Source organism: Opisthocomus hoazin, chromosome W (assembly GCF_030867145.1).
Source record: "Opisthocomus hoazin isolate bOpiHoa1 chromosome W, bOpiHoa1.hap1, whole genome shotgun sequence".
Lineage (NCBI taxonomy): Eukaryota > Metazoa > Chordata > Aves > Opisthocomiformes > Opisthocomidae > Opisthocomus > Opisthocomus hoazin.
The window spans coordinates 32,044,795-32,072,237 of NC_134453.1; the positions used below are offsets into that span (position 1 = coordinate 32,044,795).

Genomic DNA, 27,443 nt, shown 5'->3' on the forward strand with positions numbered 1-27,443 from the left:
GTTTAAATTCTAATAGATAAAAAAAATGATGCAAAAGCTGGAGCCATGACAGATGACCAAGTCACAGCTGATTTGACAGACAACTGAGTGGGGCTCTTTAAACAGTTAACTTTAATGAAAAGGGAAGGAGGTAATAGTCTCCCAGGGCCACATAACTGATGCTAAAAGTCTCAAGCAAATGACCTGGGAATTTCTGTATTTCAGAAATTATAATTTTCGAACATAGAAAAGCACCATACAGAAATACATCTTAGCATATTAAGAAAAAAGAACTTGTGGCAGAACTGAAGTAAAAAGTAACTTTCAGAGGATGCGATCATGACTCGATTACATTTGCTGTGTGCAAGCAAAGGAAGTCCAAAACCAGTAGTACAAATACTTCATGTTTGATGAGAGATACTTGAACAAAAGCTGACAATTAGGAGTGAGAACAACCGCATTTAAATTTAAAATGGGAACAACTGAGAGTCATTTCAGAACATTTCATTAAATAGCTAGACGGCCTCAATTCCACAAAAAAAGAAAGCCTAAAAAACAGTAAAAGCAGTCTGGATAAGAGGGGAGGTAAAAAGAGAAAGTTGAAATAGGTAAGCCAAAACCTTGGGAAGTATTAAAAATTGTTAAGGGGAAGAAAAAAAAAAAGTCAAGTGAAGAATTCAAGGGTTCCAGAGATATTTTTGTTGTTGTTATTTTTTAAACTTCACATTTTCATACAAAAAAATACTTAAAACAGCTTTGATCCTTTACTAAATGGATATGGCTCTTCATATTAACACAGAAAATCCACACATACTTCATAAATATTTGTTTTGTTTTTAGGGAAACACAGATCATATTTGAAGTGACAATGAAAGAGTTTCCACTACAGCAGTTACTGAAGATGTTATAGAGCAGTTACTGAAGTTAGAACATTATTACTCAGCAGGTCAAGACACCTCTTTCCAAAGAGTTTTAGAAGAACTGACCGAGAAGCCCTTCTGCCTTATAAGTCTGGAAATATCACCAGAAAAAAAACCCAGAAACCAAGGATGGGAATGGGATGATGGAGAGATTGCATACCAAGAGTTACACAGTTACAACAGTTCTAATGGTTTGATTTATAAATGCAGGAGTTTTGAGGAACCAGACTTCTGCTAAGCAATTGATTTGGTGTCATACAACAAACATAGCACACATTAGAGTTGTTTAAGCAGTAAGTATTAAATTACATAAGAGAAAGTCCTCAGACAGCTCTGTTTCTAATAGGATCCCAGTGATACCCCCATCCTGATCAGAAACTTAAGTATCTTCACCCACAAGACAGAAGAAAAATCTAAAATTATTACTGACAATACCTGTAGGTAACACAAAAGCTGTGAACTGGTAAAGTTAGAAGAGGATATGATGATGTGAAGTAATTGGAATAACCTGTAAACCAGGAACAGGCAGAGACTGTGCTTCTGAATACAACTAAATGTAAGGTTAACTATACAGGAATAGAGAAAGCAGGTTGCAAATAATAAATGAATCCGCCCTGAAAAGCAATTCTTTTGAAGAATATTTTAGTTATGGTAGATAACCATCTAAACGTAAATAGCTTGATGTCATGACTAAAAAGGCTGTTCTATTCCTTGTACAAATCTCAACAGTGGCATCTCAACTAGCAGAAGAGAAATTTTACTTCTATACTTGTAGTAAAGAATATATACGCCTCAGTGTTCATTTCTCATTGCCTGTAATTCAGAAGTGATGTTAGAAAGGATTAAAAAGAGAATATAAGAATGAATAAATGATTCAAAAATTCAACCTACAGTTAGCATTAGGAAATCAATTCATTTAGCTTCACGATAGATACAAATATTAATGAGTATCTTGGTCTTGGTTTCTAAGGGTCCATGTGTCAGATACCTAATATCAGAGGTAAAAATAGACAAGATATAATAACAAGTGAGTAGAAGCAAATCCTGGAAAAATCCAAACTAAGAACAGGGACAATGTTTTACAGGGGAAAGTTATTTTTTATAATATACCAAGAATTGTGCAAGTACCTCCATCTCTAAGAGTTTTTAGCTCAAGACTGCATTTTTTGCCCTAAAATTAATGGTCTTGGTCATACATTTCCCATTTGAAGGAAAAAAAATACCACAGAGCCTTTTTTTCTCTTATAGGTTCATATATATCATAAAAGCTTTTATACACGTGAATTCATACACCCACATCGACCCTCTAAAAGCCAATGGGCAGGTGAATGCTCAACACCTTTAAATAGTGGGCCACAACTAATTTCCACTGTAGAAGACTAACCGTCAGGCATTCACATTCACTCTCTCCCCTCCCCTCCCCTTCCCTTCCGAACCTGCTGAAGATACATAAGCCATTCCTTTGTTTTCAGCACTGTGGTGGGTTGACCCTGGCCAGCAGCTAAGCCCCCACAGTCATTTGCTCGCTCCCCCCACAGCAGGATGAGGAAAAGAATCAGAAGAGCAAGAGCTGAAAACTTGTGGATCAAGATAAAGACAGTTTAACAGGTGAAGCAAAAGCCACACGTGCAAGCAAAGCAAAAAGAGAAATTAATTCACAACTTCCCATCAGCAGGCAGATGTCCAGCTACTTCCTGGAAAGCAGGGCCTCAGCATGTACAACAGTCAATTCAGAAGACAAATGCCATAACCACGAACATTTCCCCCCTTCCTCCTTCTTTCCCAGAGCTTTTATTGCTGAGCACGATATCATATGTTATGGAATAGCTGTCCTGTCTGCGTGCCCTCCAAAATTCCTACCCCCCCCTCACCCACTTATTCACTTGGAGGGGGGCAGAGTGGGGAAAAAAAAGATAAAATCTTGACACTGTAAAAGCATTGCTCAGCAATAGCCAAAACATTGGTGACATCGATCAACACTGGTTTAGTCACAAATCCAAACCATAGCACCATACAGGCTGCTACGAAGAAAATTAACTCCATCCCAGCTAGACCCATTACAGGCATTTAATTTTAGTTGCTAGTATTGCCCTGGTCTATGAGATGAAGTGGCACACGTAGCGCTTAGTAAATCCAGTATCAGAGTTAAAAAAAAAATAAATAAAAAAAAGAGTCCCATATTAGATCCTCAGTTTCCCAAGCCTGATAGGTTCCTAAAAGTATAAGGAATGATAGCGTCTTTCCCAACTTTCATGCATTTGAGTTTTCCTGGCCTTATAAGTTAGCATTTGCTGCTATGGGAACCTTCTGCCTGATTTTATGTCCGACTCCCATTTACCCAGAAACATGGGTTAAAATAGTTTCAGGCATTCTTATAATTTCTAACATGAGCAAGAGAAGTAACATTCAGATTAAAGACTTAAGAGTTGAAATACTCTCAGAAGTATCCTTCGTCATAAAAAATTTCTTCCTTATATCTAGTCTAAAACTACCCTCCCTTAGTTTAAAGCCATTACTCCCTGTCCTATTGCAACAAGCCCTGCTGAAAATATTTTCCCCATCTTTCCTATAGGCCCCCTTCAGGTACTGACAGGCTGCTAAAAGGTCTCCCCAGAGCCAGATCACTGGGTTTACAGTGATGGGCTATCCCCCCTTACTTCTGTCTGATAAGATAAGCACCAGTCAATTGCTCCATTTGTTAACTCTTTGGCTCTTGACGCCTGAGTCCAAGCATGTCTTTTGTCTTGCATTTGACAAGTCCAGCAAGGCCATCGATTACACATACTTTTACCATGAATTAATTTTGTCTCAGAAAATGGAGTTTATAGGTACTTTGATAGGCTGAATAAAATGTGCTTAACTAGAACCCTACCCAAAATTGAGACATCTGTATTTATCTCCATCTCCTTATTATGCCTCAGTGCATCAGCAGATGAATGTAATGAATAACAAGAATTAGTCTTCTCTGTTATATGTTACTGGTGCCAACACTGTTATAGTTTATAAATAAAATCAGTAACTGAGCAAAGCATTTTTTTTTGCACTGTATAGAATTTTTTCCTCCACATAACCACTTGTAGAATAAGGGAAAGGCTTGTGCACTTTGAAATCTTGCCATTTTGGGTGTTAGTCTGCTAAATTTCATGCTTTTACAGCATCTTGCTGTTCAGCAGCCCAATGCTGTTAGAGACCAATGGGTAGGACTAAAATATTAATATAATAGACTTTAAAATGATGAAGAGTGCTGGAAAAGTGTTCAAAGCTGTTATCCAAAGACTATCTGAATGCAGACCTCTTCTCCCCCTCCCCCTGAGTGCTGAAGTGTGGCACTGTCCACTGCCCCAGCCTCTGCATCCCTTGCCCTACTTGCACTCTCCTAGTGAGCAGTCCCAGAATAACCCAACATTTGATTTGCAGTGCACAGTCATGAATGGAAAGCAGCAGTAGCATGCCCAGCACATGCTGCCTTGGATTACCATGAGGTAAAAAAATCTCTTATGAACTAGGTCCTCTTTGTGTAAATGCTGTGTGGTGGGCTGTAGGGATCCTTCCGTCTTTGATCCTTGTCTCTGTCAGCAGCTCAGTATGTGGCTACAAGAAAGTCAGTTTTGCCAGAACTGTTGAATATGCTTGTTAAATTTGGGTAATTCAGTCTAAATATCCTATAATAACGCCTTAATTTGTTTTACTTGCTTTACATACTTAATGCAGCATATGTTAGCTATTGAAATTAATGTAATTATTGGCAGCTAAGAACCTAAATATAGATCTTGGATTGTATCCTACAGCATTTAAATTTGCATTAATATTGTTTACTTTAAAGCTATAAAACTTCAGACAAAAAAATTTGAATATAATTGTCTCTTTTATCCCTCTCTTTTCACCTCTGTGTAAAACAAAGTTGTTTCCTTACTTTGTAACTTTATTGTACCAAAGTGTTAATCATACTAGTTTGAGGTTGCTGCAAAACCTGTATGATTGTAGAAGTGAATCCTGGAATCGTGTGTTTGTGGCTCAGTGCCTTGTGCCACTGTGCAGGAATACAGAAATACATGCTCTGCATATTACAGGAGCTGGTTCAGCTCTCATAAATGAGTCCTAATTTTGGAAATTGCAGGAGTGTGCATAGTCAATTTGTAATAAATAAATGTTAATGCTTTCCCTCATCATCCTCCTTTTTTTTCCCATCTTACCTTTCTCCCTCCTCTTTTTAATGCACTTCCTTTTTAACTTTCCACTATCACTTTTTCAATTATATGAAATCAAAATGACAGATTTTGCAACTGAATAGAAATCAAATGTAACAGGAATAAAAAATTCGTTTTCATCATCTTCCATCTCTTTTAGTTGAATGCTGTTAACCAGAAATATATTTGTGCCTGATAGATGGACAATAGGAGTACAATGAATGTACTGAGAAGATTCCTCTTCTTAATTGCACCATCTGCCTAACATAGGTAGAAAGAGACTGACTCAGCAAACCAGTATTTTCCTCCACCCCATTTATGTTTTCAGTGTTGGTGCGCAATATGTATTGATGGTGCATGTGACTTCCATACAGATAGTACGCTCACACAAACTTAATCTTTACTGCATAGGTAGGTCAGTTCAGTTGGATGTACTGACAGGATGGGGTCTACAGAGTAAGCATAGTAAGCTGATTCTTGCTGGGAAAAACACTTAGCTCAGTCACCCAATTTTTACATTACTAATTTGCAATTACTTGTTTGTTTGGGCCTATAGAATCCGGACAGTTTTTTAATTTCTTACTTTTTATGCAGTTCAGCAGTCTGTTGATTCGAAGATCCGGTAGAAAAAAACCTAACAGTAGAATGTATACTGTTAAGCAGGTATTCTTTATTGCAGCGCCGGGCACACGGGGGATTTCTCCTCCAAATGTGCGCGCCAGACACCCTGTTGCTTCAGGTTAAAAACAATCACATACGTAAATATACATTGTATTTCTAAGAACTAATTAGCATATGTAAATATCTTTCATGTGTGTCTGTTAGCATCTTTGGGTGGTCTTTGGGGGTCCCAAGATGAAGGCCCATCCTCTTCATCACGCTGTTCACTGATTGACGTTTGTTTCTGCACAAACTCAGTTCCAGGATCACGTATATCATGTCCTTCGGATTGTTTGGCTCTAGTCTTGTTGCTCTCTTGGTGCCTCCTTATCTCTATAGCTTAGCGCATTTGCCCTCCCAAGGCCGAGCTGTCTGGAGTAGAATTATTTAGGAGTCTCTTTTATCCCACAATTATCCCAATCATTTGCTGAGAACCAAGACCACTTTTGTTTCACTTAATTATTTTGTCTAACGACTAAGTGATAGCTTGTGCCCATGTCCTTCCACTACATTCCTTAATGAGAAAACAGGGATTAGTGTAACAGTTGCATCGTTAGATCACTCTGCATGCAGGAATACAAGTTACAGTACTAAAGACTACTGAAAACTAGAAAATATTAAGGCTTTTTTTGTTATAGTTTCACGTTTCTTACAGTCCCCTCTATCACTATGCACTAAATGGCATTTTGCCTCTCCTGTACTGAGCCTCATGAAAATAAGTGTAGTGGGTTGGTTGTGTTTTGGTTTGGGTTTGGGTTTGGTTTTGTTTGTTTGTTTGTTTAGGGGTTTTTCTGGTGGTTTTTTTTAATGCGAACTAAAAAACGGGGGGAGAAGAGGGTGAAGGGTATAACTAGAAGTCTCATAGGAGTTTGGGGGCTTACATTACACAATAATGAAACTTCGTATAGTTATATCACTATATAGTGTTGTCACCCCCAGTGGAGTACTAAATTACACACAGTAATTTATTCATTATGTTCTCTTGCTGATTATTTGATTGTTGTTCAGTATGTGCGTGGGTAGTAAGGTTAATCTTATCCTCATATTGATTTTCAGGTAAATAGCAGAGTCTGTATACTTCTAAAGCAAAATTGGAATTGATCTGTGATTCTCCATAATGCCAAAAATAAAAGGAATATGCATGAGAAAGCAAGAAGTGAAACATTTACATGTGGCCTTTATTTTTATTCAAATAACATTGCAAAATAGTTCAAACTATGTATATAGGTCAAGGAAAATGTACGGCTTACCAACACTTGCTCTGATGTTTCCATTTTACTTTATTGTTAGTCTTGTGGTGTTTAATCCTATGGAAGTATACTTACTAGGTGGCATGCACAGGACGTAGTCTGAGGAAGAACTCCTTGAAAAACATAGTTGATACTATCCTTGCACTGTTTTGCTTAATTGTTTTACAACAAATCATCCAGTGCTCTGTCCCATTCAGGAACGTCCTCTCTGGAGCCAGGAGCTCTGCTAGCATCTCTTGGTCTACCAAGATTACAAGCTTATGTGTGTGCTGTTCTAAGAGGAAAGGAAGTTTCTTGTTTCCTGTACCTTGGCCTTACTGTGGTACAAAACGTGAATAAGCATTCAGTAGTTTTAAAATATAGACATATTGAACCACGTTTCGTTTCCAACATATTCAGAATTGATTCAGTCTCAGACCATAGAATCATAGAATGCTTTGGGTTGGAAGGGACCTTTAGAGGTCATGTAGCCCAAGCCCCCTGCAGTGAGCAGGGACATCTTCAACTAGACCAGGTTGCTCAGAGCCCCGTCCAACCTGGCCTTGAATGTTTCCGGGGATGGGGCCTCCACTACCTCTCCGGGCAACCTGTTCCAGTGTTTCACCACCTTCATCATAAAAAATTTCTTCCTTATATCTAGTCTAAACCTACCCTCCCTTAGTTTAAAGCCATTACTCCCTGTCCTATTGCAACAAGCCCTGCTGAAGATATTTTCCCCATCTTTCCTATAGGCCCCCTTCAGGTACTGACAGGCTGCTACAAGGTCTCCCCGGAGCCTTCTCCAGGCTGAAGAGCCCAACTCTCTCAGCCTTTCCTCATAGGAGAGGTGCTCCAGCCCTCTGATTGTCTTTGTGGCCCTCTTCTGGACCCGCTCCAACAGGTCCATGTCCTTCTTGTGCTGGGGGCTCCAGAGCTGGATGCAGTACTCCAGGTGAGGTCTCACCAGAGCGGAGCAGAGGGGCAGAACTCCCTCCCTCAAACTGCTGGCCACGTTGATGGGGATGCAGCCCAGGGCACGGTTGGCCTTCTGGGCTGCCAGCACACACTGGTGGCTCATGTCCAGCTTTTCATCCACCAGTAACCCCAAGTCCTTCTCGGCAGGGCTGCTCTCAATCCCCTCATCCCACAGCCTGTATTGATAGTGGGGGTGGCTCCGACCCAGGTGCAGGACCTTGCACTTGGCCTTCTTGAATCTCATGAGGTTCACACAGGCCCACTTCTCAAGCTTGTCCAGGTCCCTCTGCATGGCATTCCGTCCCTCGGGCATGTCGACTGCACCACTCAGCTTGGTGTCATCTGCCAGTTTGCCGAGGGTGCACTCGATCTCACTATGTCGTTGATGAAAATATTAAATAGTACTGGTCCCAGTACGGACCCCTGAGGGACACCACAAGTCACCGGTGTCCATTTGGACATTAAGCCGTTGACCACTACCCTCTGGCTGCGACCTTCCAACCAATTCCTTAGCCACCGAACAGTCCACCCATCAAATCCATGTCTCTCCAATTCAGAGAGAAGGATGTTGTGGGGGACCATGTCAAAGGCCTTACAGAAGTGTTAGGGTCGATGTAGCTTGAGAATTAGCACGACTAGGCCGCTTAAGCAAAACAGCATGATTTAACAGGCTTGCTGGAAAAGACAGCTAAGAATAGCCATTGATAGCAAAAACAAGATGTGTTCAAGGACGTGGAGGCAGTCTGTTGCTATTGACGTTAGTGCATAGTTACCAATTATAAGGGAATGTGGGGCGTGTGAACAGTGTGTGATTTATGTCTGTAGCCTATCCGATGTAAGCGTAATCGTGTGTACAGATATGGCAAATATATATAACCGCAGAAGCGGGGGAATAAAAGTATCCGACTGTGTATCTTAGCAATGCGTGTGAGAGTCGTTCCCGTCCTTTCACGGATGCTGAGACTCGGCATTATGGTGACCCTAAGGATTTATTATCGCAGCCAGAAAAAAAAAAAGGCACGGGACTGCCAGCTGGTGAGGTAAGCCGGGCTGCCCGAGAAAGGCAGGAGCGGATCCGTGGCATGCCGGGGGGGGCATGAACATCGGCAGCATAGGTTCCACTGTATCAGCGTCACAAAACACGGTGCTGAAAAGCCTGTTGGAATTGGCAGATCGAGCCGACGCTAAGTTAACTAAAGGAGACATATCGGGACTATCATTATGGTGCCGCCTCCGAAAGCTGATAACAATGGATCAGCTGTTCGATCCGGATGCGTGGCACAGAGTTGGGATGGACTTGTGGGACTCTGTGCAGGTCGGAAACAAAGAGGCTCGGCAATTAGCCCCTGTTTTCCGAACTGTTAAAAATATGATTGCTGATATGAAGGACGAGGCTACTGTGGCTGCAGCCGCCGCGAGAGCTGTTTATGCAATCAGTCAACCCGCGGGAGAGTATCAAGATCCCTGTATGGCGCCGCTGGCTTGTGAAACGGAGCCCTGCGGAGAACCGAGTGTGGCACCAGCGCCACCTACAGCCCCACCACTACCGGAGAATGTGCCGCTCCCAGAAATGGATACTGACTTGCCCGAAGGAGCAACATCGCTATTATACCCAAAGATTCATAAAAGTGAACTTACGGACACGTTGAGAAAGCAACAGGATCAAATGACAAAGCTGCTGGACGAGATGCAACGACTAGATAAAGGATCCCGTAACGCCACGATTAAACAGGCATATCGAAAGGCTCACCAAGCCGTAACGGACGGTTTGCGAGCAGTCGAGCAGCAGATATGTGGGGAGTCGTACGGGATGGGGGAGGTGATTTCAGGGGGGGGTCAAATAATGGAAGCATTAACAAAAACTCACCACCAGAGCATTCGCAACGGCATTGGGTTAGGCTAATGCTGGAAGACGGGGAAATGAGCTTAGCTGACGCTGATCACTATTTACGCAGTAAATACGGTAAGGGGGTGGGGGATGACGAACGTGAGGCATGGAAGAGGAGCGTGACGTGGAGAGAGCACGGAGGGGGGGCATCCGGTGTTCAAAAGCCTGATTGCGCGCACGGTGGGTGTGGTCTGCAGGGACCCGGCGGTACAGAGGGGGGTGGTGTGGCCGCTGGAGGTCGGAGTGGAGACGGGACGCCCCCGATACGCGACCCTAAGTTTAATAAGGGACAACGATGGAGGGGGGTAATAGAAAATGCTGTAACTGAAGGACAAATGCTACCAAACAGTTTAACAGCATTCTCGGTGTTTACGCAGGGGAATCAACGGATATGGGCTCCTTTTGACTGGAAAACAGTGAGTCAGTTACAAAAAACCATAATGAACTATGGTTTGGATAGCAAGCAAGTTATGATGCTGGTTACCACCTGTTTCAAAAATCAGATATTAGTGCCAGCTGATGCCCGAGCCTTGTTAGAATTGGTGTTGCCCCCCACTGCCTTTATGTTGTGGAAGGATAAGTGGCGGGATAAATGTGAGGTTGCAATGACGCAAAACCTTCAGCTAGGTGCCGATGATCCTTTACGTGTAGTTACACCAGACCAGCTCATGGGTACTGGCGCTTTCCGCGACGGGGCGGCTCAAGCAGCGCTACACCCTCGAATATTGCAACAGTCACAGAGCTTAGCCCTGGCCGCTTTAACTGAGTTACCACAGATTGGGAAGCCTGTATTACCTTATACGCAGATTCGTCAGGGTCCTGATGAGCCGTACATGCACTTTATAGACCGATTAAAGGAAGCATTAGATGCGGCACCGAATCTGCCAAGTGAAGCAAAAGGTGCAGTAGGAAAGGATTTAGCTTTTCAAAATGCCAACACTCAATGTCAACAGATAATTGCATCCCTGCCTAGTGGGTCTACCCTTAGTCAGTACGTGGAGGCTTGTTCCCGATTACCTCGCTTAGCGGAGGAAAGAGAGAAGGCCAGAATACATGCGGCTGCTATGGCCGCTGCTTTTACGACCTGCCATGCAAACGGGGAAAGGGGATCGAGGTGCTAAAGCAAAAACTGGTTGTCTTATTTGCGGAGAGGAAGACCATTACAAAAGAAACTGTCCTCAGATCAAGAAGCAAAAGGTGGTGGCTGACGAATTTGTAGGGACATGCCATAGATGTGACAAGTTCGGGCATAAAGCAGCTCAATGCAGGTCGCAGTTTAAAAAGGATGGTACCCCCCTGTCGGGAAACGGGCAGAGCAGCGCCAGGATGGGGGGCGCGAGAACAAGAAAGTTCCCCACAGCTATGGCTGTCTCGACGAGCTCCGAGCCACCACAAGCGGCTCCGCAGGAGTCGATCTGGCCGTGGGACAAGACATCACTATAGAAGATGATAAGGTGCATGTCGTCCCCTCGGTAGCCACAGGACCTTTAGGTCATGGGCTGAGTGCATTGTTGGTGGGGCGATCCTCTGCATCTAGTCAGGGAATTTTTGTCCTACCAAGGGTAATTGATGCAGATTTCACAGGGCCAATAGGGATTATGTTAAAGGTATTCACGCCACCATTAACCATCAAACGAGACAGCAAGGTTGCCCAACTGATTCCTTTTATTGCTCAGGTCCCCCCAACTGACCCAAACTATAGGGGAAGTGACGCCTTTGGCTCAAGTGGACCCCCCCTTGGTGGCATTCGTACAACTTCTTTCCACAGAACAGCCCATAAGAAAGATCACTATTAAAGGACCGAACGGCATTGTACTAAAAGACCAGAAAATGTCGTTAGGCTCCGGAGCAGATGTTACTATAATCCCGAGGGCCCAATGGCCAGAGTCATGGCCATTGACGGTAGTGTCGGGCATGGTGACAGGAATCGGTGGGGCAACAGCGACACAAATGAGTACTGAGTTCATTACCTTTGTAGACCAAGATGGTAAGTTGCTGGCACAAGCACGCCCTTATGTCTTGAATACTACTATTTGGCTATTAGGCAGAGACGTATTATCACAATGGGGTTGTGTCATTCAGACGCCTTTTTGACAGCGGCCATTGAAGCAAGCACATCCAGGCCTACATTGAAGCTCACGTGGTTGACAAAAAGCCGATCTGGGTGGACCAATGGCCACTGTCTACTGAAAAGCTCGCCCATCTCCAAGAATTGGTGGATGAACAAGTGAAGCTGGGGCACTTGGTCCCGTCCACTAGTCCTTGGAATACTCCTGTGTTTACCATTCAGAAAAAGTCCGGAAAATGGAGACTCTTACAAGACCTAAGAGCAACCACCGTGCGGACCAACTAGTGACAGCCACTCCCGTACAACTGTCCACGAGCTTTGATGCTGCACGAGCAGCGCATGATTTTTTCTATCAGTCTGCGGCGGCGCTGCAAAGACAGTTTTCATTATCTAAAGCAGATGCGCGTGCTATTGTTGCAGCCTGCCCTGACTGTGCGAGACTCACTCCTACACAGGATGGTGGTGTAAATCCTCGAGGTCTACAGCCCAGACAACTTTGGCAAACCGATGTGACTGAGTTCCCCCAGTTTGGGCATTTGAAGCACATCCATGTCTCTGTCGATACGTGTTCGGCTGCCATCTGGGCAACAGCAGCTACTTCTACCAATGCCAAAGCAACCCAACGACATGGGGCGCAAGCCTTTGCTGTGTTGGGAGTACCTGAACAAATTAAAACTGATAATGGCCCAGCCTACAGGTCTCAGGTGGTGGCCCGTTTCCTTCAGCGGTGGGGTGTTAAGCATGTACGGGGCATCCCATACAACTCCACCGGTCAAGCTATGGTTGAGCGTTCCCATCGCTTACTAAAAGATCATTTAAATATTTTAAAAAAGGGGGGAGAGCAATCCCCGATAGACTGTCTACACAAAACCCTTTTTGTCCTGAATTGGTTGAATGTTAGAGGAGGTCATAGTGACCCCCCAGCTGTTCGGCACAGGGGAACAAACAAAAATGTCTATGACAATGATGTGGTGTTAGTAACGGTATTCCGCCCGGACAAAGGGGTTTGGGAAGGTCCAGTACGACTACTCACTTGGGGGAGGGGATATGCTTGTGTTTCTACAGATAATGGACAGACGGAGTGGGTGCCGGCAAAATGGATCAAACCCATCTTGAATGAACACGGAAGAAGAAGGGGAGGTGATAAAAAGACAGTGGGCCCAGTTAACAAAGATGCTACATCCTAACGATGTATGGCTGTTATCTGTACTATCTGACGAGTGTCAATGTGAGTGCCTGCTTTCTAGGGCTCCGGGGTTAAGTTTTGGAGAGTGAATTATTTTGCTCCTTTCTGGTAGTAGAGTTTGGGTACCCAGGTAGGACCCTGCTCTTGAACATCAATGGTCCCAGGGATCGCAGGACCTCCAGCCGGCACCGAGGGATTCTCGGGGAGAACCTCTGATCACTGGACCAAAAGGTTCTGAGCAGGGACTATTAATAAGACAAAGGCATTCTTCCAGTATCACTTTTGTTGCCTGCCTGCTGTCTGTTCATAAGTCTTTGTAATATTTGGATTTATGTTGAAAACTTGGTGTGCCTGCGTGTGTGTCTGTGTGTGTGTGTGTGGTCGCGACCACGAATGTGTGATTTTATGTTATGGTGTTTGTATTTCTGTGTTCTGATGGACTGATTTGGTTTTTGTGATCTAATGGATTTCTCTGGACTAAGTAACTGCCTTTGCATCTCCTGGTTTGGTAAGTTTTCCGGGTTCTGCCTTTAGACTATTGTATCTGCATTCTGATTTATTGGGGCTGCGGAAGGAAACAGATGGGGAATTTCTGGCTGGTTAATGTCACTAATCAAAATGTTATTGCTTATTGTTGCAATGATTATGGCAGTGATTATGTTGGTCCCGTGTATAATACGCATAACACAAGAGGCACTAGAGGTAACTGCGAAGAAAATTTTTGTGATGCAACTAACACAAATTGAGCAAATGTTTTTAAGGTAATGATAAGATAGCTTAGCTTTTTTGAAAAGAAAAAGGGGGAGATGTTGGGGTCGATGTAGCTTGAGAATTAGCACGACTAGGCCGCTTAAGCGAAACAGCATGATTTAACAGGCTTGCTGGAAAGGACAGCTAAGAATAGCCATTGATAGCAAAACCAAGATGTGTTCAAGGACGTGGAGGCAGTCTGTTGCTATTGATGTTAGTGCATAGTTACCAATTATAAGGGAATGTGGGGCGTGTGAACAGTGTGTGATTTATGTCTGTAGCCTATCCGATGCAAGCGTAATCGTGTGTACAGATATGGCAAATGTATATAACCACAGAAGCGGTGGAATAAAAGTATCCGACTGTGTATCTTAGCAATGCGTGTAAGAGTCGTTCCCGTCCTTTCACGGATGCTGAAACTCGGCACAGAAGTCCAGACAGATCACATCCATAGCTCTTCCCTTGTCCACTAATGCAGTCGCTCCATCACAGGAGGCCACTATCTTGGTCAGGCAGGACTTGCCCTTGGTGAAGCCATGCTGGCTGACTCGAATCGCCTCCCTGTCCTCCATGTGCCTTAGCATAGCTTCTAGGAGGATCTGTTCCATGATCTTCCCAGGCACAGCGCTGAGGCTGACGGGTCGGTAGTTCCCAGGGTCCTCCTTCCTACCCTTTTTGAAAACAGGCACAATGTTTCCCTTTTTCCAGTCACTGGGGACTTCACCTGACTGCCATGACCTTTCAGATATCATGGAGAGTGGCTTGGCAACTACATCAGCCAATTCCCTCAGGACTCTGGGATGCATCTCATCAGGTCCCATAGACTTATGTATGTTCAGGTTCCTCAGGTGGTCACAAACCTGGTCTTCCCTTACAGTGGGAGGGGCTTTGCCCCTTTGCTTCCCATCTTGCAGTCCATCAGCTGGGGAGGGGAGAGGAGAGAGGTTGCCAGTGAAGACTGAGGCAAAAGAGTGGTTGAATACCTCAGCCTTCTCCTCATCTGTTGATACAAGGTTGCCATTCTTGTTCATCGGGGGGGGGGGGGGGGGTACACTTTCTTTAGCCTTGCTTTTCTGGCTCACGTGCTTGTAGAAGCCCTTCTTGTTATTCTTTGTATCCCTTGCAAAGTTCAGCTCCAGCCGCGCCTTGGCCCTCCTGACCCCATCCCTGCACAACCGGGCAGCATCCCTATACTCTTCCCAAGATACCCGTCCCTGCTTCCACTGCCTGTGCAGTTCCCTCTTGCTCTTTAGTTTTACCAGCAGGTCTTGACTCAGCCATGCTGGCCTCTTCCCTTCCTTGCCTGACTTCTTACATCTGGGGACTGAGAGCTCCTGTGCTCTATGGAAAGCGCCCTTAAAGATCTGCCAGCTCTGTTCTGCCCCCCTGTCCCTGAGGACCGTTTCCCAGGGGGTCCTACTGACTAACTCCTTGAAGAGCTGGAAGTTGGCTTTCCTAAAATTTAGGGTCCTGACTATACTCCTCCCCTTTCCCATATCCCTCAGGACTGTGAACTCCACCAATGCATGATCGCTGCAGCCCAGGCTGCCTCCAGTCTTGACGTCACCGATGAGCTCACTTGCATTGGCGAGCATCAGGTCCAGTATTGCATCCCCTCGGGTAGGGGTGTCTATTACCTGGCTTAAAAAGCTATCCTCAATGCATTCTAGGAATCTCCTGGACTGCCTACAGCTCGCCGTTTTACTTTTCCAGCAGATGTCGGGGCGGTTGAAGTCCCCCAGCAGGACGAGAGACTGCGAGCGCAAAGCCTCCTGTAGCTGGAGGAAGAAGGCCTCATCAGTAGGCTCTCCTTGATCAGGCGGCCTGTAGTAGACACCCACGACCAGGTTCCCTTTGTTGCCTCAGTCTCTGATTCTTACCCACAGGCTTTCGACCTGCTCGTGACTATTCTTCAGGGACAGCTCTTCACACTGTATCCATTTCTTGATGTACAGGGCAATGCCTCCACCCCTCTTTCCCCGCCTGTCCCTTCTGAGCAGCCTGTAGCCATCAATAGCCATGCTCTAGTCATGGGATTCATCCCACCAAGTTTCAGTAAGGGCAATCAGATCATAGCTTTCTAGCAGCACGGTAGCTTCCAACTCTTCCTGTTTGTTTCCCATGCTGCGCGAGTTCGTGTAGAGGCACTTCATCCGGGCTGTTGGCTGTGTCACCTTCATAGAGGAACACCCCTTGTTTCCCTTGGGGTGTTTCACAGAAGCTTCCTTGTTGGCTCTTACTACCTCAGGGGCTCCCAGGTCATCTCTGCAAGACTTTGTGCTGATAACTTACACTTAGTAATTACATGAAACGTATTAAATCATTAAAACCTCAGTGTATTCTGTGTTTTTCGGAAAGGGTAGGTTGGGAGGAGGGGCTTTGTTTGGTTGCTTTGGGGGGGGGGGGGGGGTTGGGGTTTTTTTGTTTGTTTTGTTTTTTTAAGATTAGTTTGAGTTTTGGAAAATTGGAGAAATCTCAAGAATGTACTGGAAGCCCAGCACAAGGGTTCAAATATATGAAGAACTGGAAAACATGTTACAGAAAACAGTCTTGAACATGTAGGTAGATAAGTTTTTTATACTTCCTAATTTATTTCTTTAAAGTTTGATCATAAATCAAAGGTAAGTTCTTAAGTATACTGTTGTAATACAATTATATATCACCATAGGCATGTATCAATTGCCGATGTTTTCGCTGGGCACACTTCTGCTTTTCCATGTTACCAAGCTGCACGCACCTTTTGGAAGCTGGAGTGTTTATAGATAATTTGGGGACTAACATGAACTGTTTGACAAGTTCGTGCAGCAACTTGGAAGGATACAGGGGCAGAGGGTTCGAATTAAAAAGGAAATACTTGGAACAATGGAAAATACATGAAAAATTGAAAGGAATACTAGCGGAATAGAGTAGAGGCTGCAAAAATAAGATGATTATAACTTGTGTTGCAGCAGCATGTGATCCAGTGTTGGACCCTACTTAGTTTTATCTTAACTAATTTAATAAGACTTTTGTATTAAAAATGTTTATTTTTGTGAATAGATCTAAAAGGTGATCACCCTCCCATCATCAATATTTGTCACAGGTAGACTTTGTTTATGTCAGTTGTAGAGTTCAATAGTTATTTATTCCTGCTAGTATTCTCAAAAGGATAATAAAAATAAAGGAAACATTATCAAATAAAGAATATAGTGCTCGCCTTTCCTTGAAGATTTTTGTTTCAGCATTTATATGGGGTCTTCTAGTTCTCCTGCAAGATTTTTAATGACCTATCAAGTGTTGCTCTTCTTTGTTTGTTTGTTTGTTTTTTTTTCATTTCTTGAAATCGGACATCTTCATTTGTCCTCAAAGACTTCAAAGCAAGAACAGTTAGCCTGTACATAGTTTAGGAATCAGGGCATTTCTCTTATGCTGTCGGAAGAAATCCTTTCACAGTAAAAGCTTCTGTTGAGAGCATAATTCTGCACTTGCCTCCAGAATTAGTTGATTCCAAACTGTTCTAATACGTTCCTCTGACTCATTTCGTTTGCTGGGTTACCAAAGGACAACTAGGAATTGCTTCAGGCTTCCCCCCCATCATCAGAAAAAACCCTTGGATTCCACCTGACTGTTCTACTTTTCTGTCCTGGTTTCAGGTGGGACAGAGTTAATTTTCTTCCTGGTAGTTGGTGCAGTGCTGTGTTTTGGATTTGGGATGAAAATAATGTTGATAGCTGAATGGCAGAACTCAGAGGGTTGTCATCAGTGGCGCTGAGTCTAGTTGGAGGCCTGTAACTAGTGGTGTCCCCCGGGGGTCAGTACTCGGCCCAGTTTTGTTCAACTTCTTCATCAATGACCTGGACGAAGGGACAGAGCGTACCCTCAGCAAATTTGCTGATGACACAAAACTGGGAGGAGTGGCGGATACACTGGCAGGCTGTGCTGCCATTCAGCGAGACCCGGACAGGCTGGAGAGCTGGGCGCAGAGGAACCTGATGAAATTCAACAAGGGAAAGTGCAGGGTCCTGCACCTGGGGAGGAACAACCCCATGCACCAGTCCAGGCTCGGGGCTGACCTGCTGGAGAGCAGCTCTGTGGAGAGAGACCTGGGAGTCTTGGTGAACGACAGGTTGACCATGAGCCAGCAGTGTGCCCTGGCTGCCAAGAAGGCCAATGGCATCCTGGGGTGCATTAAGAAGAGTGTGGCCAGCAGGCCGAGGGAGGATCTCCTCCCCCTCTACTCTGCCCTAGTGAGGCCCCATCTGGAGTACTGTTTCCAGTTCTGGGCTCCCCAGTTCAGGAAAGAGGAGGAGCTACTGGAGAGAGTCCAGCGGAGGGCTACAAAGATGACTAGGGGACTGGAGCATCTCTCCTGCGAGGAGAGGCTGAGGGAGCTGGGCTTGTTTAGCCTGAAGAAGAGAAGGCTGAGAGGGGATCTAGTAAATGGTTATAAATATCTCAAGGGTGGGTGTCAGGAGGACAGGCCAGGCTTTTTTCAGTGGTGCCCAGCAACAGGACAAGGGGCAACAGGTACAAACTGAAGCATAGGAAGTTCCATCTGAACATGAGGAAGATCTTCTTCACTCTGAGGATGATGGAGCCCTGGAACAGGCTGCCCAGGGAGGTTGTGGATTCTCCTTCTCTGGAGATATTCAAAACCCGCCTGGACACAGTCCTTTGCAGCCTGCTGTAGGTGACCCTGCTTTGGCAGGGGGGTTGGACTAAATGATCCCCAGAGGTCCCTTCCAACCCCTACCATTCTGTGATTCTGCGAAGTCGAAATGCTGGATTCTGCACCTAGGACAGAGTAATGCCGGGCACGAATATAAATTGGGAGAGGAGTGACTGAAAAGCAGCCCTGCAGAAAGGGATCTGGGTGTGCTGGTCGACAGCAGGCTCAATAGGAGTCAGCAGTGTGCCCTGGCAGCCAAGAGGGCAAAGCGTATCCTGGGGTGCATTAAACACAGCATAACCAGCCAGTCAAAAGAGGTGATTATCCCTATGTATTCAGCGTTGGTGCAGCCTCACCTTGAGTACTGTGTGCAGTTCTGGGCCCCACAATTTAAGAAGAATGTTAAGGTCCTTGAATGCGTCCAGAGGAGGGCAACAAAGCTGGTGAAAGGGCTGGACGGCATGTCCTATGAGGAGCAGCTAAGGACTCTGGATTTGTGTAAATGGGAGAAAAGTAGGCTGAGGGGCGGCCTCATTGCTCTCTATAGCTTCCTGAGGAGGGGAAGTGGAGAGGGAGGTGCTGATCTCTTCTCCCTGGTATCCAGTGACAGGATGCATGGGAATGGTTCAAAGCTGCACCAGGGGAGGTTCAGACTGGACATTAAGAAGCATTTCTTTACCAAGATGGTGGTCAAACACTGGAACAGGCTTCCTAGAGAGGTGGTCGACGCCCCATGCCTGTCAGTGTTTAAGAGGCATTTGGACAATGCCCTTAATAAGATGCTTTAACTTTTGGTCAGCCCTGAATTGGTCAAGCAGTTGGACTAGATGATCCTTGTAGGTCCCTTCCAACTGAACTATTCTATTCTTAAATTTAGCTTGGGGGGGGCGGGGGACCAAAAAAACCCACAAAAAACCCACACAAAAAAACCCACACTACCACATTCATGTTGTTCCTGGAACTTCCCTAGTGACTTTTAAAACTTTCCAAACTGTAGTATCACTTAGACTCATGCCCTTCAGTATTAATCCATCTAATTTCTTTGCACAGGGTTAACATAATACTTAAAGCCTGCTGCACACTTACTTCTTTGATCTTAAGAATACTGCATATATGGCTTCATAGTATTTCCTACATTCAAGTCCTTCCTCAGTTTTGATATTGCTTTCTTGCTAGTCAGACTTTTTAAATAAGTAGAGCAAATAAAAGTGAATGTTGAAAAACGTCCCATAATTTTACAAGCAACAGCTGTTCATAGTCTTGTTCATGTATGAGAACACATTTTCTCCCGAGTGTTATTCCATTCAGCAGAGCAAGAAACACACATCTACCTTATTACGCAATTTTCACACCTTCCTGGGATTAATTTTACTTCAAATTTATTTTACTTCTTCATATTACTTCAAAAGAAATGCTGTCCCTTATGAAATTGCCATTGCCTTTATACACCTACAAAATAATTTGAAGTAGCTAAAAACACAGAATTATTTCTTAACATTACAATATATACCCAAAAGTCCCTTCTCAAGGGATTCCTCTGTTCAGCATACGTTTTCCTCCTGTATGAATTCAATATTGTTTTTAATGGGAAGTACAAATTTGAGGTCCTTTAGCTTTCTGACATATGAGCAAAATTAAGTTAGAATTCTTTGACTATTGACGTTCTAAGCTAATTTCCATTAGCTACAGTAGATCACTTCTAAAGAAGGAGGAAAATCAAAACAAACAAAAAAACAACCAACAAGAAAATCCTTTATAAGGACTGAAAATAAAATACTCCTTTATCATGCATTAAAAAATTAATATGCTCTTTTCCAGCAAATGTGAAATCATGATATCACATTGATATCAAGATGATGATTCATGTTTTCCTCAAAACCAGTTATTCTTATATATGGATGTATATGTCCATATATAATAGAATATATCAGTGTTTGTCATCCAGAATCAAATTAGATAACCTTAGAAACAGCTTCTCCAAAGTAAGAGATACTTACCAATCTAATTTCAATATATATCTTGATGATGCATGTTAAGTATTTGTTTGTTTTCTAATTGTAAATACATACTGTTGTAACTACCTAAAATTATTTTCAAGTGTTCAGTGCAAGTACGGATCAATACAAGATAATAAGAAAAGGTTGCAATGCTCTTTCAAAATAATTAAGTTTTCTGCTTTAATGAAGAGCAAAGAAAATAGCCAATTAGAATATACTATCCAATATCAGCATTTTTAAATTGTGTGCATAAAACTGAAACACACACAGTATCAGTTTACCTACTTATATAAAAGTAGAGGAGACCATCTATTTGCATAGGTATTTCAGATTAAAGCAGGGAAGGAAGATTCATTGTTAGCTTGATGGGCCCACTTCCTCTTCAAGGTTTTTTTAAGTCTAAGTCTTTGCTAATTCAACTAACACAGGCATAAAAATAAATAAATAAAAACATATATATATATATATACACACACATATCCTGTAGGTTCGGAGAACAAAAAAAAGGTCTTCCAGTTAAGACTAGTTGCAATTCATGCTAAATTCAAATGGTTTACCTCCCACCTGTTTCCTTTGGTAACATATAGAAAATGAAAGGATACTCATATTTGACACCTTGCTTCACTGACTCATCTGCTATTTCAAACAAAAAGAACACCTTTGCCTTAAGAGCCACGTTTTGCACGTCACAATACCTGCAAGCATGATACAAAACAGCAAACACGCTGTCAAGCCCTCCAATACTTAATTTTGCCAAAGCTTATAGATATATAGACATAGCTAGCAAGATATTGCTAATTATTTTCTTAGATACACAAGATACTTTCCCAATGAGAAAATAATGCATAACATAAATATATACAGTGTACAGGCATAGTATGTCCAGTAGTGAAGGTTTATGGCTACAATCTAACATTTAGGCCCAAACATTGCTTTCCGAGATCAGGCAAAACTTCCACTGATGACAGTCAAACAGTCAAAATGATATATATAGAAAGCTAGAGCATATGGCTCTTGCTACTTAACAATAAATTATAAAAGCGGTATTTTAATGTTTAATCATGGAGAGGGTTTATTTTTTAACTAATAATTTAAAATAATCTTACCATACAAAAAAAGTTTTCCAGAAATTACTTTCAATGTTTTAAACTCTTTGATCATATGAGAAGTAAAAAGATATCATTATTAATACATAAGAAGGGTGTACATAGCATAGCGTGTGTCACACAGTAATAGAAACCTACACAGTTAGAAGTGAAATATTTCACTTTTCAAGGAAGCACTATAATTTCTACAAGTCAAGGAGAGGAAAAAAAAAAAAAAATCCTCTTTTCTGACCCAGAATTTTTTCTTTATATTTGCTACATATATGCATTTGTATGTATGTCTAATTTTTAAACAAGAAAAAATTGTGGCATAGATATGCTTATTTGTTCCTTAAAACATTTTGAGTTAATACCTTTTACTTTGCACTTGCAACAAGTTCAAAGAGCAGGTATGGTCAATTAACACAGCTCAGCTTAAGCTGAGCTCTCTCCTTACGATCAAAAGGATATACCTTTGTCCCATGTTCAAAAGCCTTTAACCCACTTCGGCTTCTAAGTCCAACAACACTTTTCAAAGTGGAACTGAGAAGTTGGCACTTTTGAAAAAAGTTTGCCTAACTTTTGAATAAAGTTAAGCAATACTGCTACTTGAAGTTTTGAGGGACAAAGATATGTAGAGGTCAATTAAAAAAAATGGATGATTTTAAGCAACTTCAGACATTTATGTTCCCAGTCTCACCATTTTAATTATTATTTTCCTATTTTTAAAATGGTTTTGTCCATCTCAACCATATGAATGACCCAAACAAATAACACAAACTTAAGAACTGAACAAATTACTATGCTGGGGAAGCAGTGAGAGTGACTGAAAGAAGTACTGTCAGATACCCAAGAGAAACCCACTAATTAAAACAATTTTTTATAAAGTTTTTTTTTTTATATAAATTGAAACTTGAATCTCTATCCAACCCCGTGACTTCAACAGTGGTTCACTACCATACTGCATTTTAAAAGATGAGATCATTAACTGTTGAACAGATGCACATGCACAAACACTTTCAATCAAATATATGACTGAGGCTGACAAAGTACAATACGAAAAATGTGTACACAATAACAATTTCTATACTGGTTTCTATTCAAATACAGATATGGTATTAAGTATGAAGCAGAATGTTTACCTCTCTTGGTTTCTCGTACATCATGCTTACATCTTCAGAAGCATGGTTTATACATATACATGCAGAAAACATACAGGCAATCGGTGAGTTTTTTCCAAAGCTTTCTAAGTGATGGCTTCTTATCTATTTGCTCTGAAAACACCTTATTTCATTTAGTCTAAAGTAATGCCCCAATTAGGCCCTAATCTACCATTACCTATCCATACATTTAACATTACCAGTGGGTGGATCTTGTAAAACAATACAAGTTCTGCACTACTGATTGTAGAACCAAATCTCTGAATTCCTTCTCTGGGTGGTATATGTTGGTATCATTCAATAAGTTTCATGCATTTTTAAAAAACTTGGGAGAAAACTCTAGCATTACTGCAAGAAAACCAGGAAATGCAGAAACAATTTGGACCTGAGTAACAAGTCAAATGTCAACTGCTTCTCCTGTAGCAAATGTATATAGTTAAGTAATTATACTTAAACATCCATAAAATTAAACAAATGCAAACTATCCGACCTCTATTTTATCTTGGTTTTGGATCTTGAAATAGCCACAGCACACATTTCCATCAACCAAAAATTAGGCCAAAATGAGACAGAACGTTATTACTGGTAGCATTGTATCTGTCTCCCCTTCTTTTTCGACATCAGTTAAGGATCCCAATACCTTTCTCTATATACAGAAGATCAACTGTATTATTTTACAGTGTGTTTTAAATAACACATTCACAAGCAAGCAATAAAATAAATTCTTACTTCCTTTCAACTCTCCTTACCTTATTGAAAAGGCAGTTTATTCCCCCAATATAAATCATTACTGTCACGTACATGACTCAAGACAAAAGTCTGATATAAACACCCCATATCCACTTGGAACATTCCTACTCATCCACACACCAAACACCAGTGCAGACATATTTCAAGGCCTGCTAGTCTAAGGCAGAAGCTCCATTACCACAAGAACTACACAATGTAGTAGAGCACATCAGATATAGACAAATGTGTTTTAATTCAAAAGGCTTACTTCAACACGAGCCAAATTCCTATTAAACAAACATTGCCTTTGCACACTTATGGCTCCAAAATAAAAACCTCTGTTTTAATTGAAGAGAAATGATACAATAGATTTTATTTCCTGAACAGCAGGTGGATTCCAAAGATATTAAAGATCCTGTTATCCTCCAGCATACTTAAGGTTACTCTTCAGCTTCATGGGTGCATCTGGGTCTTTATGGTTTCTTTCTCCTTCTGCTTTAAAAAAAACAGTCTACAATCTGGGCATAAGCCCCTTATCCCAGTTTGCCTCATTAAATAAAAATCACAATTAAAAAAATGCAACCGGTGACCCAACAACCTTTCCAAGGCTCACAGAACAATGCAGATATCAAAGCCTGTCACTGCCAATCCTCAAAGCAACTCCCCCTGCGAGTTCTTTCATTAATCTGCTTCCTTACCATCACTCTCCTACACCCATCATCACCGACATTTCCCCAAAACCCCCGCACTCACCAGCCATCCTTTCCCTCTCCATTTTGGAAGGCCGGGTTCCCTACCATATCAAACCCACCCATAGGAACCACAGTTATTTACCCAGCTACAAGCGCCTCGGCGAAGCCTGCACACGGGTGCACACACACAACGTGGCGGCGGAGGAACGACGAGCGGGTCACCGCCGCCATCGCCACGGCCGCCCCACGGCGAAGGTGGCGAGCGCCCGAGGGAAACCGAACCGACCACACCATGTAACGCACCAGTGGGGCCAGCCGGAGGGAGCCCGAGGCGGCGATGTCTGGGCTGCACCCCCAGCGGCACTTAAGGCGTGTATGCCGACGGCGGCCCGCACTCACCCAACAGCAGCAGCTTCAGTTCCCGACGGGCGTCTCTCTTGTCCCGGCGCAGCTGCCGCTCGATCTCATCGTTGATCCGCCGGGCTTCCTTGGCTTCCTCGCTCAGGCAGCACGCCATGATGGACTCCAAAGTCATTCTTCCTAACTGGTTCAGACACAACCCCCACCTCCCACTCTAAAAACGCGCGCACACACACCTCACCAGAGCACCAGCCCCAGGGGACACAGACGCTCTCTGCCCGGGAGCCCCCACCCGGGCACTGCAGGACAAGCGCAGGGAGCTGCCTCGATGCCACACACGGGCAAGGAGAAAGAGGCGGCCCCCGGCAGCACAGATTTCCCCGCTCCCTGCCTCTAATAGTTGCCGCTTCCAACTCCTCCTGTCCTCTAAATTACGCACCAAGCAACATGAAAACATCCACCATAGCAGCCGCGGAGGTAGCAGTGCTATCTAGGCGAGCCAAGCTATTCTGCACACACACCCCTCCCTCCTTCCCTCACCACTACCACTACCTCTGCCACCGCCTCCGCCTCCTGCTGCAACGAACGCAGTGCTTGAGTGTCCCTCGCAAACTACACCCCCACGGAAATGCTAATGGCCGCTAATCCCTCCCCCCCTCACACACACTTCCCTGTCGCTCCCTTTGTCCTAAAGCGAGAGTTCGGCTCCTCCGAAAGTGGGCAAAGCCCGCCGCCGCCCGGCAATCTCAGCGTGCGCCTGGCTGGAGAACTTCCTTACGGTGGACCTTTCTTCCAGGCACGGTCGCTTGCCCCTTTTACGGGGAGAGCTGCTGCCGAAGAGCTGTCGCGGCTTGTTCCTGCCCTGACACTAAGAAAGAGAAAAGGGACGGATAGAAAGGACACCACCAGAGAGGAAGAAAAGGCAGGCAGAGACTAGGGCATGCACACCGTGAGGCCAGCTCGCCGGGCTTTTCAATGGCTTGACTCCGCAGACGTGGTGAGGCAGAAATATGGCGGACTCTCTCTCCCGCTGTCTCTCCCACTCTTCTTCTGTACCGCTGCGTGTTGGGAATAGGTGGCTGGTGGAGCCAGGAACTCCTGGGATACTGCCCCCCGACCAAGCCCGACGCTCGAAGGCCGCCCCTGCCAGGCCCGCAGCCGTCGGAGGGGGGAAGAGAAGGGAGGGGAGCAGACTCTCTCTCACACCAAACGGCAGCGAGGAACACAGCCTTCTCTTATTTGTCCTGTAGGGCAGATTTTTTTTTTTTTTTAATTTTACATTCCGCACGTTTTATTTGCTTTTGCTACCTTTGTTTTTAGTCGATAATGCACATTTTCATTATACCATTGTATTCTCTTCCTGGAAGAGATGTCCGGTTCATAGGGAAAGGGGAAAAATGTAATAACTTACATGAGGAGAGAAGTATCTTCTCCACCTTCAGCTGGAAATTCAAATGTGGGAGATAAAAATATACTAGACACTAGTAACTTTTAATGCTGGTAATCCTGAAAATGGTATTTGAATAGTTCTGTCATATGCAGAAGAAATAAAAGACATTTACAACAAGTAAAAACAGTAGGATACTTCCCTTGCTTGTAAGAACCTAATATTCTGTCATTTCAAGGCATAGATACATTGCATTTTGTATTCTGTTGTTGTGATCTTTATTCAACCAATGCTTTTAACTACCATCCTTATTCACAACCCCAGACTAGCTTGCCTTCAATTCCAGTACTAGAAAGCCTGTCTTCAACATAGCCTTTAGTAACCCCCAGAGTGATAGCACACAATTTGATGGACATATTAAGTTCTAGTTTTTGTAGATTTGTAAAATATTTCAAAATTCCCACACCTGCCCTACCTTTTCCCACCTTCATATCAAGTTAGCTATCTGGGAATGTTGCAAAATGTTCCAGGAAAGTCATAGTAGTCTATTAAGTAGGTAGAGGGGTGCATCACTCCCCATCTTCTAGTTTCATGTGTCATGTCCTCTCCAGCACCTGTTGTCATCTGTTTTGAAAATCACATGCTTTTTCTTACAACTGTTAATATATGCTGACAATATGAATTAAGTAGAGTCCACCATAAGGTGTAAGACTAAGAGGAAATTAAAAAATGAAAACGTAATAATCAATAGAATAATATAGTTCTCAGTTTTTAGAGCATGAAAATGTCTTGCATTATTTTAAAAATGCATGATTTTTGTTTAGATCTATATTGTATTTTTATGTATAATGTATAAAAGCATTTAAGAAAATTTGGAATATTTTTATAAGTATGTTTCTTTCTTCCAGTAAATGAATATGTGAATTTTATTCTAAATTCTGTAATCCTATTTATTAATCAAAAATAATATTTCGGTAAAAGCATCTTCTTTATTTACCTGATGTGGATTTTAAAATTCATATGTATGTAGGTATATGTATGTATTTATCTGTCTATCTTGTGGTCCCAGATTAATGTGTTAATATTAAATTCAGTGATAAAGATTTCTATATTGAATTACAAATATGATAAATGTAAAAATGCAAATAAGTAACCAAAAGGGAAAAGATTTTTCTTCATGAAATAAATTCTCAACATACTGGAATTTCCTCCTAAAAGTTGTAGCCCAAAAAGATGAAAATGGGCGTGTGGTGCAGGTTACAAGAAATGCTCAATGGATGTACAACTGCTCTGTGCCTGAAACATTGGTGCACTGAGTTCAAGTCCACAGCAAACAGCATCTGGCATCAAGTCTAAAGAAAGGATATGAATGGGTCAATGAATTTGTGACATATGGATCAACTGATCAAAATCCCTCCCCAAATTGAGGGCACAGCAGTCCTATGAAAAAACTATATACCTCAGACAATATCGTAACCTTCCCCAGTAGATGAAGTCTGACTCAGCTTTCTTAACCAACTCTTTTACATGCTCAGTGTAGAAG

The 27,443-nt window shown here is 43.0% G+C and overlaps 1 protein-coding gene across 4 annotated transcripts in view; it reads right to left on the reverse strand.

Moving 5' to 3' along the window:
- Positions 1-25,571, reverse strand: part of LOC142365720 (guanine nucleotide-binding protein G(q) subunit alpha-like) — a 182,269-nt gene extending 156,698 nt beyond the window's left edge. Inside the window, exon 1 of one of the 4 annotated variants that reach the window (XM_075446793.1) lies at positions 25,462-25,571. Coding sequence is in view for 1 of the 4 variants with exons in the window: in XM_075446790.1 (XP_075302905.1) it covers positions 24,553-24,688 (136 nt within the window). In the remaining 3 variants the exon portion in view is untranslated. Of the gene's footprint in view, positions 1-9,588; positions 9,609-9,817; positions 10,328-24,552; positions 25,050-25,461 lie in introns of those variants that run through there. The other 3 variants (XM_075446790.1, XM_075446791.1, XM_075446792.1) reach the window with 3 other exon arrangements.
- Positions 25,572-27,443: the final 1,872 nt, after the last annotated feature.